Consider the following 13000-nt stretch of genomic DNA (forward strand, 5'->3'; position numbering starts at 1 on the left):
ACACTAAACAGGGGGAGTGTTCGACATAGCGGTAATATATTGTTGTTTGGCATATGTATTAAAGCAACTGTAACCAGAAATAGGGGGAAGTTAAGAGGTTTTAACAAACAGAAAACGGAGAAGTCCACAATTGCAAAGGTTTGAACGTCATTGTGAGCTCAGAGGTTTCGCTCAAGCGGCCAATGCTATTAATTTCAGATCTGCTATAATTCAGTTAATATAACAAATACAAGTCACGTTTGCTTAGACTGAGGCAATGGCCCATCTATGCTGCCAAGAAAGAATTGCTGGATTTGACGGACTAGGAATGGGGAGAAGGAGAGGTTATAGGGGCAGACTTTCTCCCTTATATCAGCAAGAGCAGCTGTCATACAGCCCTAAAACTGTGTAGCCAAGAGCTAACTTCATAGCAAGCAATAGCCCTGTAACCTGCCAGCCTCATAGTCTTCAACTATTCTGCTGAACTTTTGTATTTTGTCTCGCAATCTAAGTGAGTAGCTGCAGATGACAGACAGATGAGGAAACTGTCGAGAGAGCTTTGGAGACAAAGTCAGCTCTATTTCTGTGGTTAACAGGGGGAGGGGTGGGAGGAATTTTGTGGTGTGTTGGGTAGAAAGAAATCCAGGTCAAACTTCTCTCAGTGGTGAAAGCCTGTGAGAAGGTTTAGGCAATGCTGTCGGGGTGAGCAGCCAGAAGGGGTGTAAACAACACCATTCTGAAGTGGGACGGGCCTGGTTGTTGCCTGGTAACAAATATTTGGGGCAGAAAGACTGGGCAAACATGCCTCGCCCCCCAAGGAAACAGGGGCAGGCCTCACTAGCAGAGTGCGAGTTAGCAGCTTCCCGGAAATACCAAGGACAAGCAAAACAAAGCACACTCAGGCACGGGCCAGATCTACTCGTTCATTCCAAATTCAGTACATCTGTAATGCAAAATGCATGAACTCTCAGACACTGATGGAAAGTGTAAAATTCCAACAGTTATGCAGGTTTATTTAGCACTTCTAATACCACTGTGGTGTATATGGCTACACATTTGGCATTTAGGCTACCTGATATCAATGAGACCAATATACTGTAAAATTATAACGTTAGGAGAATAATAAAAAGTCAAATGCATGGCGGTTCATACTGCTTATAGCTACAGGTCATAGTCTGATCCAAGATGTGTGTGTGCTTTAGCAAACTCCTTAGACTACTGTTGTTATGGTGCCATAAAAGAACCATACAAGATCATGGGAACAGGCTAAACAGGTCACAAGTTGCAGCCAAACGCAAACAGGTCACACGTTGCAGCTAAATATGGCTTGGGGACCATTATTGGTTTGTTTGCGTATTGTCTACAACACCAGTCACCACATTTCCAGCACCTAAATGAGAGGGGGAAAGTCATGTGATTTCCTGCTTCTGTAGGGTGGCGCACATATGAGAAACAACCAAGCCAAATGAGGGTCTTTTCCTTATCAAATCTATTTGAGATGTGTATTTGATTAAGAACAACAGTTTCCCTGAGTAGCTTACAATACAATTTCAAAAAAAAATTTAGCCTCAGGCATTTGCTTAAGAAAATCATGAATGATAGTCAAATAAATACTATGACCTTGTGGTATTGCAGTATTCATATGGTGGATAATAATATTACCCAAGAACTGGCAGTCAATGTTGTAAGCTCATTCATTTTGCACCACATAGACTTCTACATGTATGTTCTGCACAGCTGTATGAACTTCAAAGCCAACACATCTCACATCTTTCTATCAAGCAGCAGGAGAAATGTCCCTAACAGAAGTTTTGCATGAAAATGAGCATTAACGAGCATTAACAACTCTTGGATGCAGATGGCAACTGATTGGCTAACCTAGGCGGAACAATACACTATTTTGCGATAATTAATTCCGACCAAACTATTTAGCCACGAGTCGGCAACCAAGTGGAATCTCCTGAAAAGCACGTTAGGATACAAGTTAGCTTGCTGTAGCTAGGCTACAGGCTGCGCTGCTGTAACTAGTATCTCCAAACGCTTAGCAAGACTACAAAGTTAGATATATGCATGCAAAATCACACAACGATTAACTTATATTTGAACGGAGATGGCAGGGCTATATCGTCAACTTGAAAATACGCTGTTAAACGAAAAATTCGTGGACTTCTGGAATACATTTCAGTCAGCCATCTTATTCGTGCCTCAACAACAGCTATAACCCTGCCCTGTCACTCAAGAACTGGTTACTGCGGAAACCGGTTGCCAAGCAACAAAAACAAAAAAAAAGACAAAATTTGTAGCCACGTTTCTACGTCAGGCGTGTTGGAACGGTATCTCCAAGGCAACACAACGCTGTACTATGTACACATGCAGCAGACTTCATCGTGGTGAGAAAGGGATAGCAAGCACATGGTCGGTCTGTAAAACCTCTCTAGTCTTGTTTTAGCCGTTATATAACCTAAACAAGACTCGTTAGATTGATTATATAGGTATGCATGCTATTAAACATGCTGAACACGCCTTGGTTTTTCTTGTGTCTAGCAAGCCTCAGCTCGCACTGCACATATGTTTACTGACAAGTGAATTGCTGTTTGCCTGATGCAGATGTTAACTGTATTCCTTAATTCAACCACCCTTTCCGTTATTAGACAGCTTAATGGTGGTAGTGGTTGTTGTCGTTTTTGCAGTTAGAATGTGAAACTTTAGGTAGGCTATTGATCTCAGTAATACATGTGGCCCATTGATGTTGATGCCCTCCAGCCCTATCTTCTTGATAAATTCCCGGATTATGAACCACCATCCCCTAATATTATACAACACTTGCTGCTCTCCTGTGTAGGTAGGTACATGTATTGTCAAAACTCAGTGGTATTGTTGTGACCTCAGAGCTTCCCATGAACCATCTGTCCGGATTACTCATCGCGATTGATCACGGACAAAATACAGAACGTTCCTTGTCGGTGACGTTGTAGTGCTGACTAATTGTTATTATACCCACTATTCCCTGTCCTTTTACACACCGATGTATGCTGCCATGACATTTTACGACATTGCAAACCTAATTATTTTTCTTTAATATTTTAAGTCCCCCCCCACTCACACACACACACACACACCTCCTCCCACCTGCCATAGTCCCATTGGCGTCTGTACGTAGGGAGAAGTCTACAGAAAATGAATAACTTTCTGTACAATTCGACAGAGGATGTTCGCAGTGACAGCAGTGTATGGCGACGATTTCCGTCACTGCTGCCCACTGTCCGTGTCGAAACACTCTGCCTCTCAATCTGTTGACATATTTTCTGGTAAAACGTTTGGAGGCTGTTGAATAAAGAATAGCCCTCGTTGTTATTCTGGGAACTTGTGTAAAAAAAAATTGACAACAGAATCATTGATCAGCGACGCCCTCTGCACATTTTACATCCCACACTCATGAATAACACGTCTATCTTGCCTACTTCATACATGTGTGTAGCTACTCACAGTCCATAGATGTATTACCTGAAGATGCTCCACTCATACAAAAACATGTCGAATGGAAGTCCAAAAACGCTTACTCATTGCTTCATATGCTTATGCTCGATCTTCTCCATTTCAGTCTAAAAAAAACAGCTCATAAAGAAATCTTAATGAAATTAATCAAATGTTGTTTATAAAGCCCTTCTTACATCAGCTGATGTCACAAAGTGCTGTACAGAAACCCAGTCTATAACCCCAAACAGCAAGCAATGCATGTGTAGAAGCACGAAAACTGATGATCCGCCACTTTATGCTATGATAAAGAAAAATAACTGAATGTGTTCAAACGTACCAGCGCAAAAACCTGTCGAAATCCCAGCAGCAGAAGACCCCGTTATAGAACGAGGGATTCCACGGCCTCTCCAAGAAAGGGAACTCCCGAGGCCGTGTCAGTGAGAAAGTTCACTCGAGAGGATTTCCTCTCTTTGCCTGGTGGGTTTCCTTCCTCTTGTGAGCGATGTCAAAGCAAGTAATTGCGTAAGAAATCGACAATGGAATGTGCATATGTTTATAATGGCCTACCGGTCTAAAGAGGCCTACTTAAATAGTGCCAGTACGAAGTAGCCTGTCCCATAGCCTATTTTTCAATGATGTTGCTCAATAGCCTATAAGTAATTTCAGTAATTTTCCATTTCATTTTCACTAGGTTGTAGCCTACAGTATATACTAGGCTATATATTTGCTAGCAAACATGCTAGATCTATATTCATTTATATATTAATTTATCTATTTAGACCTATGCAAAGAATAATAATATGTATAGGAGCCAGACAGTATGTACATTAATACCTGTTTTATTATTTAACATATTCATTAGGCAATGGGCTAAACTAGCCCTCAAAGTTTTACTTGATCTGGAGCTTAACTCTACAATAATTAGGCTGTTTACTGAGTCTACAAAATAATTATTAGGCTACATGAGCTTACACCTCCAAAACACTAAGAACAAGTGCATTTAGATTTTAATTTAATCTACTTTACAATACATACTTTGGTTAGGTGCACACTACAATTGTCATAACTTGTTGTTTCATTAAATGTATTATCAGAAATAGGTTCTTGATTAGAAATATATCGTGGCTGTGATAGTAACATGTTATATTCTCGTCTGCTGTACGGTTTCTGTGGGAGAGGGAATCCCTATCTAAACGTCATTACCAAGGATACCAAACAAAAACATAACCCCATAAATGGGCACGTACGTCAGCGGAACTCCTAGGCGGGACTTCGTATCCTTTACAATGCTTCTCTCGTACTCCATGGATTCATTCATAAGACAAGACTCGCTTCTGTGGACTGTGACTCTATATCGCTGATCAGTTTACACATAGTGGACTTTTACATGGATCTATCATTGCACATTGTAAAAAGGGGACAAAGGACATATTTTAGCGGATTCTGAATCGGATCGATGAGTTTTTTTTAAATCCGAAACGTAAGGACTGTATCCATAGCAGCGAACTGGATTTCCTTCTTCATGCAACTTTTTTGGAAAGAGACCAATAGCATCTTACCGGAGCACAATAAGGAACATATTAACGGTAAAAAACTTTCTGAACATAAATGTTAGATAATGCAGCAACAACGGTTCTTATTACGTGATTTCCGATATACATGTTGGCTACACGTAAAGCAACGTTTCCAGTTATGCATGTTTACTGTTGACTATATCCTAGATACATGAGACTGCATTTCAATGACATCAAACTGACAGCTGTCTCCACTCTCCCCTCTCCCGTTGCCCTTGTGTATGCGCTCGAACAGCAGGTGACATCACACTCACTCCGGGAACTGTAGGTTTCTCTCTCGGCTCCGCCCGGGAAATGTTCCAAGGATTCCCCGGTGACTTTGATTCCGTCTCTCGTGGAAGTTCGTCCCCGTCTATTGAGTCTCAGTACTTTTCCTCCGTGGACTCCTTCGGGAGCCCGCCGGCCAGTGCCTCACAGGTAGGTCCAATAAGTCAAGCAATGATGAGTATCGGGGGAGAAATGGAGCTTATGTGTCTTTTTCCCCCAATTTCCGATGTTGATTACTATAATATTGAGGAAACATTTCATTTGACAGATGTTTATATAATAATGCATGAAGTCTGATTTATTTTGTACATGATGATGTGGCCGTGGGCTGTATTCCAGAAAGATGGGTTAAGTTTAGAATTCAATGATGCTTTACAGTTCACTAGTATTTGCAAATGCTGGTGCAGTTATACCTTGCCGCGTTAGAGTTCTACCATGCAGAGTTTGGATTTATCAACCTGAGTATCATCATAATTATAAGCGTGTTGTTACATAGTTTCTATGAAAGGGAAAGGCAAGAAGATTTTCCCTTTCACGTCTGATCAACCATGCGTGAAAAAATGCGCTGCCATTTGCCTTGGAATCTACAGGCACTTGCCTTTTATTGTAGTAAAGGCTGGCCTGCCGGCATGTTCTCTGACTCAGGCTGTGCCACCTTTACTAGCAACGTGTACTGTCTTCGGTGGTAGGTTTACAGCACGCAGCGCAACGGATGACAACGCTTTGGCCCTCCTACGTACGCAGAAAAAGCTCCGCCTTTGCTCGCTTCTCTCCACTCTCCCTGTTCTCAGCACTCGCTGTGACGTAAATGCGTTCTATTTTGGAGTGTTACGTCGCGTTGCTAAGGGAACACCGAGGGTGTGACGGGGGAGGACGAAGGAGGAGGGGGAACTTATTCGAGCGAGTTGATTGGTTGAGGCGGCCTCTTGAAAGCTGCATGTCGCCTTGCCTTAAACGCTTTCATATGAATATTAATGTAACTCCGAGCTCACTACGGCATCACTGCTCGCCTCATTTCTAATTAAAGCAGAGAGTCAGTGATAGATTTTGGCACCTAAATCTATTCTTGCAGTGATCTCTTTATAACATCTGTTGTGCAGGAATTTTGGGAGACTCCAACTCTCACTGACATTCTATCATTCTATAAGAGTGACATTTACTGAAACGATGTACTACTTTTTACAAGTTTGTATGAGCCTTTCTGACGTTATTATAAGGGTTATCAATGTGTTATGTCTCTATATGTAGCACATTTTCAACAGACAAATTGTTTTTTATTAAGTTAGGATCATAATGAGATCATATAAGACATTATACGGGGGACATACATGCTTATGACTAGTCTTACAATGCATTTATACCTGTCAGCTTCTTATCCACTTGGTAAATGTTTGCAACGGTGGCAGTTTATTCAACGTTTGTTTATAGATGACTTGTGAATAGAATGGGTGTGTCAAACTGTACCCTGAAAGTTTGTGTCTTATGGACATCAAGGCTATGCAATCTTCTGCTGTGATATCTACCATCTTATGTTCAAGGGAATCAACATCGAAATAGTTCACAAAGCAATGTTTAAAGAGCAAGTCACTTGTTGTCATTGCATTGTATAGCAGCATCACATTTCTGTCTGTGTTCATGCCTAACCCCTCCATCTCTGTGTGCTCCAGGATTGTGTGTCTGCTGGAGGCGGGGTAGGGGTAAGCAGTGGTTCCGGGGGCAGCAGTGGAGGAGTGGATATGCCAGGCTCCTTTGTGCCCACAGTCACAGCCATCACCAGCAGCCAGGACCTGCAGTGGATGGTGCAGCCAACTCTCATCTCATCCCAGGCCTCTGGGCAGAGTGGGATGGGGACCTCTACTATGACCCAGTCTGTGTCTCTGGTAGACCCTTATGATCTGCCAGGGCCCAGTTATTCCTCTGGCTCAGGTTTTACTCCCGCAGGCTCTGATACCCCGGGGCCAGGCCCAGCCCCGGGCCCCATCCGTCAGTCCAGGACCCGTAGCCGCCGTGTACGAGACGAGTCTGTGAGTGACGATGGAGATGTTGGTGTGTTTGTAAGTGTGTGTGCCCCGTGTGTCAATCTTTATATGTCGAATGGCTAGACAGCAAGAATGAACACGTTCGCCACATTTTTTATGATACTGTATTTGACGATACATCTATATATCTGTTATTCTCAGCTAGCGAGAGCCCATTCAAGTGCATTAGACAGATTCGCGGCAAAGACAAAGTTTGCATTTGTTTTAATCCCTCCTTATTCTTTTCCTCCAGTTGACTCCAGAGGAGCAGGAGAAGAGGCGTGTTCGACGCGAGAGGAACAAGCTGGCAGCCGCCAAATGCCGAAACCGCCGGCGCGAACTCACTGACAGACTGCAGGGGGTGAGCTTGGCTGTGTTCTTACTGTCAAAATGACTTCCTGTGATAATTATATGCAGTCTGTTATGCTACATAACTAGGCTCATGATAATGACTGTGTATGTGAGTAATCGTAACACATTATGTTATTTAAGGGGCTGGTTATTAAGAGACGGGGGATATTATTTGAAGAGAGCGAAGATGATTGTAGTGCTTGTGACAGTCTATTGTGCCTACAGTTGGTATAGTCTAATTTACCAGTCCTAGCATGGGCTAAAGTATCTATTTCAAGGGGGAAACATGTAGACCTATCTATATCTAAAAACATAGCTGTGCATCCACCTCCACAGACGTAGAATAAGAACACATGTGTTGTCTAACCCTCTACCCCCTCTCACTCTCTCTCACTCTCTCTCTCTCTCTCTCTCTCTCTCTCTCTCTCTCTCTTTCTCTCTCCTTCCCTCCCTCCCTCCCTCTACAGGAGACTGACATCCTGGAGGAGGAGAAGTCTGAGCTGGAGGCGGAGATCTCTGAGCTGCAGAAGGAGAAGGAGCGCCTGGAGTTTGTCCTTGTGGCTCACCAGCCCAGCTGCAAGATCCCCTACCAGGAGCAGCAGGCCTCTGGCTCCACACAGCTCCAGCATCAGCCCCTACTGCCCCAACAGGCTCCCATCTCCATCGTGGGCTTGACTGTGGAGGACACTTTCTACCTGCCTCCCGCCTACACCTCGCAGCCCTCCACTTCACAGCAGCAGCAACAGCAGCAGCAGCAGCAGCAGCAACAACAGCAGCAACAACAGGTTCAACAGCAGCCGGGGATGATGCAGGAGGTAGCGTTTTCTAGTTCTTTCTATGGCTCAAGCGAGCCTGCGCCGGGTGGGCCGTGCCTGGTGGCCGACGGTGGGGGTGGTGGTCACAATGATGGCGCGGCCGCTGGCAGCTACAACCCTTCATACACATCTTCATTTGTGTTCAGCTACCCAGAGGGAGCCTGCGGGGTCAGCGCTAACCAGAGAAACAGCAGCAGCGAGCAGTCCTCTGATTCCCTGAACTCGCCCTCGCTGCTCGCTCTCTGACTGACCGACAGACACACACACCACACGCACGCACACACACCCCCCTGTGTCAATCACTTACATACGGCAGAAACCAGTTGCTCATGATAGACGAAGTCAACAACATGGATAACATACATTATATGATGATCCATACAAACTCACACACATTCAGACCTGAAAAAACATGAAATCAAACCAAGTTTGACCACATAGCATTTGGTGCATATAAGCCACTGTTGTCCTTATGAGAAAACTAAACGTACCTAACCAAGTATTTAAAGTGAATTCAAATTGAGTCTAAAACTCTGGGCTCTGAGTTGTCAGTCGATCTCTGAAAGATCCTCTGACATCATACCCAGCTTAATTCACAGTGAATCTTTCAACGTCTTGTGACGTGCACGTCCAGTGCATACAGTATGAGCAACATGCTCACCTGCGATCCCACAAGCACACTTATCCTCCCCTTTGTTCCCTCTGTCGGTCATCCCTCTCTCACTGCTCCTGCTCTCATCTTTTTCATCCCTCTCTTCATGCTGAATGTATTTGTGCAAGCTGAAATAGGGAAGAAGGACTAAGGTTTGGGTCTTTTTTTGTGAAGCCAGACTGCTGAGCTCTTGCTCTCCCCTCCCGCCTTCCTCATCCTCTCGGTTCCTCTTGCTTCTTCGTCATTAGTTGTGACTTGGGAAGGGAAGGGCGTCACAGCCTCCAGCTATCTGGCTCTTTCTCTTTTTATCCTGCCGTCTACTCTTCGTCCATCTCTCCATCTTTGTTTCTCTCCTCTGTGTGTCTCTCTCTGTCTCTTTGAAGTCTTCGAACCCTGAGAGCACGCCGAGCCCTTCCAGCCCCTGGGACCTAGACTGAGCGCCGGCCCACCTCACACGTCCCACACGGACGCGGACGCACCCCCAACTGAGGAGCCCTGGAGTATTTCGCTCAAAGCAGACAAAAGCAAAAACAAAAACACACACACACACACACACTGAAAATACACCAAATTTGATGGACACAAATGTAAAAGAGTTGTCACTCTTTTCTTTCTTCTCCTGAGCCATTGTTGGATGTTGAAACGATGGAGATGAAATGAGACTTGTGTTGTGACGGTGAGATAAGGATGGCGGGAGAATGAAAGGAGAGGCTTTAGCCGAGGTAGAGGTCTAGAGGGAGAACTGAAACTTTGGCAGAGAGAGAGGATGAGCCCCCTGTACTCGTAAGCCTGAATTGAATTGAAACAATCCCAAAAAATCCTGCTTTTGCCAATTGTATGGATGGGTTACCTCTTACCTGCAGAGTACCACCGCCATACTTCAAGCATCTGGATTGTCCTCCATTTGTTACTGATACTATTTTGTATAATGTTCTTCACCCTCCTTTATCACCAAGTATTTTCTGTTGTTGTTTTTAAGTCTTACCTTTGACAGAGAAAATATCATGGTGAGAAAAAAAACATTGAGAGAGGAATGTACTTTTGGTAAAGAGCTTTTGTCAGACATGAGTCTGTTGGTAACCAATATGTTTAAAAAAATATTACTTTTAAGGAATATTCAACCAACCTCTGAACATTGGGATGAGTGGCCTCTGTGCCTCTCCTAGTGGGAGGTTCATTTATTGTGAGTGTATCTCACTCTGAGCCACTTGGCCCGTTTATTTATTTCTTGATTGAGGTTGACACGATGAGAGAGCACAATACGGAGCCGGACACACAGAGGAGACAAGAGGAGGGGGTGTTTTATGAGTATGTGTTCTACATTTGTCTGTGAATTTGTTCCTTTTATTTCCAGTGACATTTTTTTATGTTTTATGTTTGAGTTTTTTGTTGTTGCTTTGTCCTCTGCTCTTACCTGTGTTGTCGCTGCCAGAGGCTCTTGTTCTTTTCCCCTTAATGTTACATTTACTATTGCATTGTAACTATTATTGTGTTATAATTTTATTTTTTATCTTAGGTTTGGCAACTTCAGAGGCATGATGTGCACTATAAAAACATTTTCTATGTGTCAAAAGTATACTTAAAAGCATATGCATATAGATGCAAAACAATGTGTATATTTAAGTGTATGTACTATTATTGTGAAGTATGAATGTTTGAAAATATAAATGGGATATTTTTGTCAATGAAGAAACAGAGGTGCAGTTGTTGAGGCTGGTTTTAAAATTGATATTTTTCTAAAAGAACAAAGATTTATAAAAAACTATAATACTTAACCATTCCCTCAATATGACGCACATTATCACTGCCTGTGCTCATATGTTTTACATATAAAGCACATTATTCAGGATAACTATATCTAACATGTGATGCTGCATGTATTGCAGTTTGTCAATATGATGAGATTATTGAGGTGGTGCTATTGCCTTTTGCTTTTACATTTGCCTGTTTGTTTGTTTTTCTCTGAGGTCAGTCCCAATGTCTATGCCGCCAAAGCTTAATATCACCACTTAGTCCCCTACGGACCCAAAATGAGGAAACTAGTATGAATTGAATGTCAAAATACATATTAAAGTATTAATGATGCAAATAATTTTTTATTTCATGTTTTTGTTGAGAACAGTCTGTTAGTCCAGTGTGCATTCCTGTTCAATAAAGTAGTTATCGTGTGATTCAAACAACAGACATTTTTGGAGAGCTTTTTGAGAGTTGCTCTCATTAAAAAAAAAAATCACCTCACAGTAGTTATTGTTGCGTAACTTGAAATATCAATGGAGGTGTGATTGTGAAAAAAAAATTGTCTGGCTTATCATTAGATGGGCTAAAGTCTTAGTTGTGAATTGAAAAGAGGGCCTCTCCATTTTTATTGTGAAGCAAAAAATATAACTTAAGTGCCAGGCTTCAAGTGGTAAGACAAGGAACTGGCCTTATATGCCTTTTTTGAGTGACGAACTTCCATGCCTTTTCATTTCCTTCCGTGAACCTACCAGGGCATTGTTGATGATGTGTGAAAGGGGTTTACACTGATAGATGGCACGGTCTGGATAAGTATGGCTTGTGTACAGAATGGTTTTGTGGTGCTACTTATAGTATATCAGATGAACTTATCATAGAACATCCTGTTCTGGCAAATTCACTTACAACTTATCAGTGAGGAGGTCCATGGGTCCTGTTCCATCAAAACCGCTCGAATAGTCTCCAGAGTTGGACAAAAATATACCATGATTCTTCCACTGAATGAGAGCATGTTTGAATATTCATGCCCCCGATATTCTTCTTATTTCACACCCTAAATAGTGTCGCATTGATATCTTGAATTCCAACCATGCATTCTCTTAGAGAATGTTATGTCATTTTTGTCTTACCTTGGAAACCCAGTTACCGGTTTGGAAGAATTCACACCTATGTCAGCACCAAACAGATCAGGAAATGAGGTCCAGTTCACATAAGTCTAGTTTTCTAATCTGTACCATCCAAGAGAGAGAATGAGAGAGACAGAAAGGTAAAGACAGAGAAATCGAGAGAGGAGAATTGAGGTGGCAGAGGGAGAGGGAGAGAACTTCCATTTTGGAACTTCCTTTTCTAACAATCCAAGTTGAGATGGGTCATGGACATATGTAGCAATGATGAAATAAACTCAGTAACTTTGTTGTATCAGTGAACCTGCCTTCATACAAATACCTCCATGCAAGACTGACTGGAACAGACAAGAGGTCTTTTACCATTTCTGTGGTTGACAAATGCCTTATTTTTCCATGAGTTGCAAACTTGCAATGTTATGTTTTGAAATTGAAACTTTGAAATGCAACACTCATATCCTCTAGGATAGACATGTATCAAATCATATGAAAAGCTTCATTTACACAGTGCCAGAAGTCTTCTGGCACTCTTTCTGCTATGCTATGTGTCCAGCATGATCATGTATTGTTGTGATTTTCCACCCCTATTGTAAACTGTACCGTGATCTTTCATTCACATAGCCCGGTATCTATGTTTGGGCCAAGAGGTCTTGACCTAATTGAGTGGAGGTTGAGGGGCAGACCTTGATTATAAATATATGAATCTTCAAGAAATATTTCAAAACCCTTCATTTTTTACATTGTGACTGATATTTTTGTTATTTCCTTCAATAGAACCTTTGTCTTTTCCTCGAATGCCTTCTCTAGAAAGTTTATTTCTGACTTTATATATAAAAAGATGTTTGTCTTTTTCTGTGAAGCAATGGTTGCATTGTTGTGATCAGCAGTGACTAATGAAAATGGACATAGAAATTTTACGGGAATTTATACTCAAGACATTTTGAGACTATTTGTAACAGCTGAGGCCCAAAACTAAATAGGTTTTAGGCCTACCTGGTTAGAAAAAGGT

General features: G+C 42.4%; 1 protein-coding gene across 3 annotated transcripts; it reads left to right on the forward strand.

The window, feature by feature from the left end:
• Positions 1–4736: 4736 nt before the first annotated feature.
• On the forward strand, positions 4737–12705 carry LOC115205922 (protein fosB-like). Of its 3 annotated transcripts, XM_029772361.1 has the most exons (6): positions 4738–5042; positions 5266–5447; positions 6965–7351; positions 7569–7676; positions 8134–8481; positions 9517–12705. In XM_029772361.1, exons 1-6 carry the CDS (start codon positions 4979–4981, stop codon positions 9568–9570), a joined length of 1143 nt encoding a protein of 380 aa, XP_029628221.1. In that variant the 5' UTR covers positions 4738–4978; the 3' UTR covers positions 9571–12705. The 3 variants fall into 3 exon arrangements, with proteins under 3 accessions (XP_029628219.1, XP_029628220.1, XP_029628221.1); XM_029772359.1 differs by having other exon boundaries at positions 4737–5042; positions 6965–7321; positions 8134–12705; XM_029772360.1 differs by having other exon boundaries at positions 4737–5042; positions 5269–5447; positions 6965–7321; positions 8134–12705.
• The last annotated feature ends 295 nt before the right edge of the window (positions 12706–13000 follow it).

This window comes from Salmo trutta, chromosome 13 (assembly GCF_901001165.1).
Source record: "Salmo trutta chromosome 13, fSalTru1.1, whole genome shotgun sequence".
Classification (NCBI taxonomy): domain Eukaryota; kingdom Metazoa; phylum Chordata; class Actinopteri; order Salmoniformes; family Salmonidae; genus Salmo; species Salmo trutta.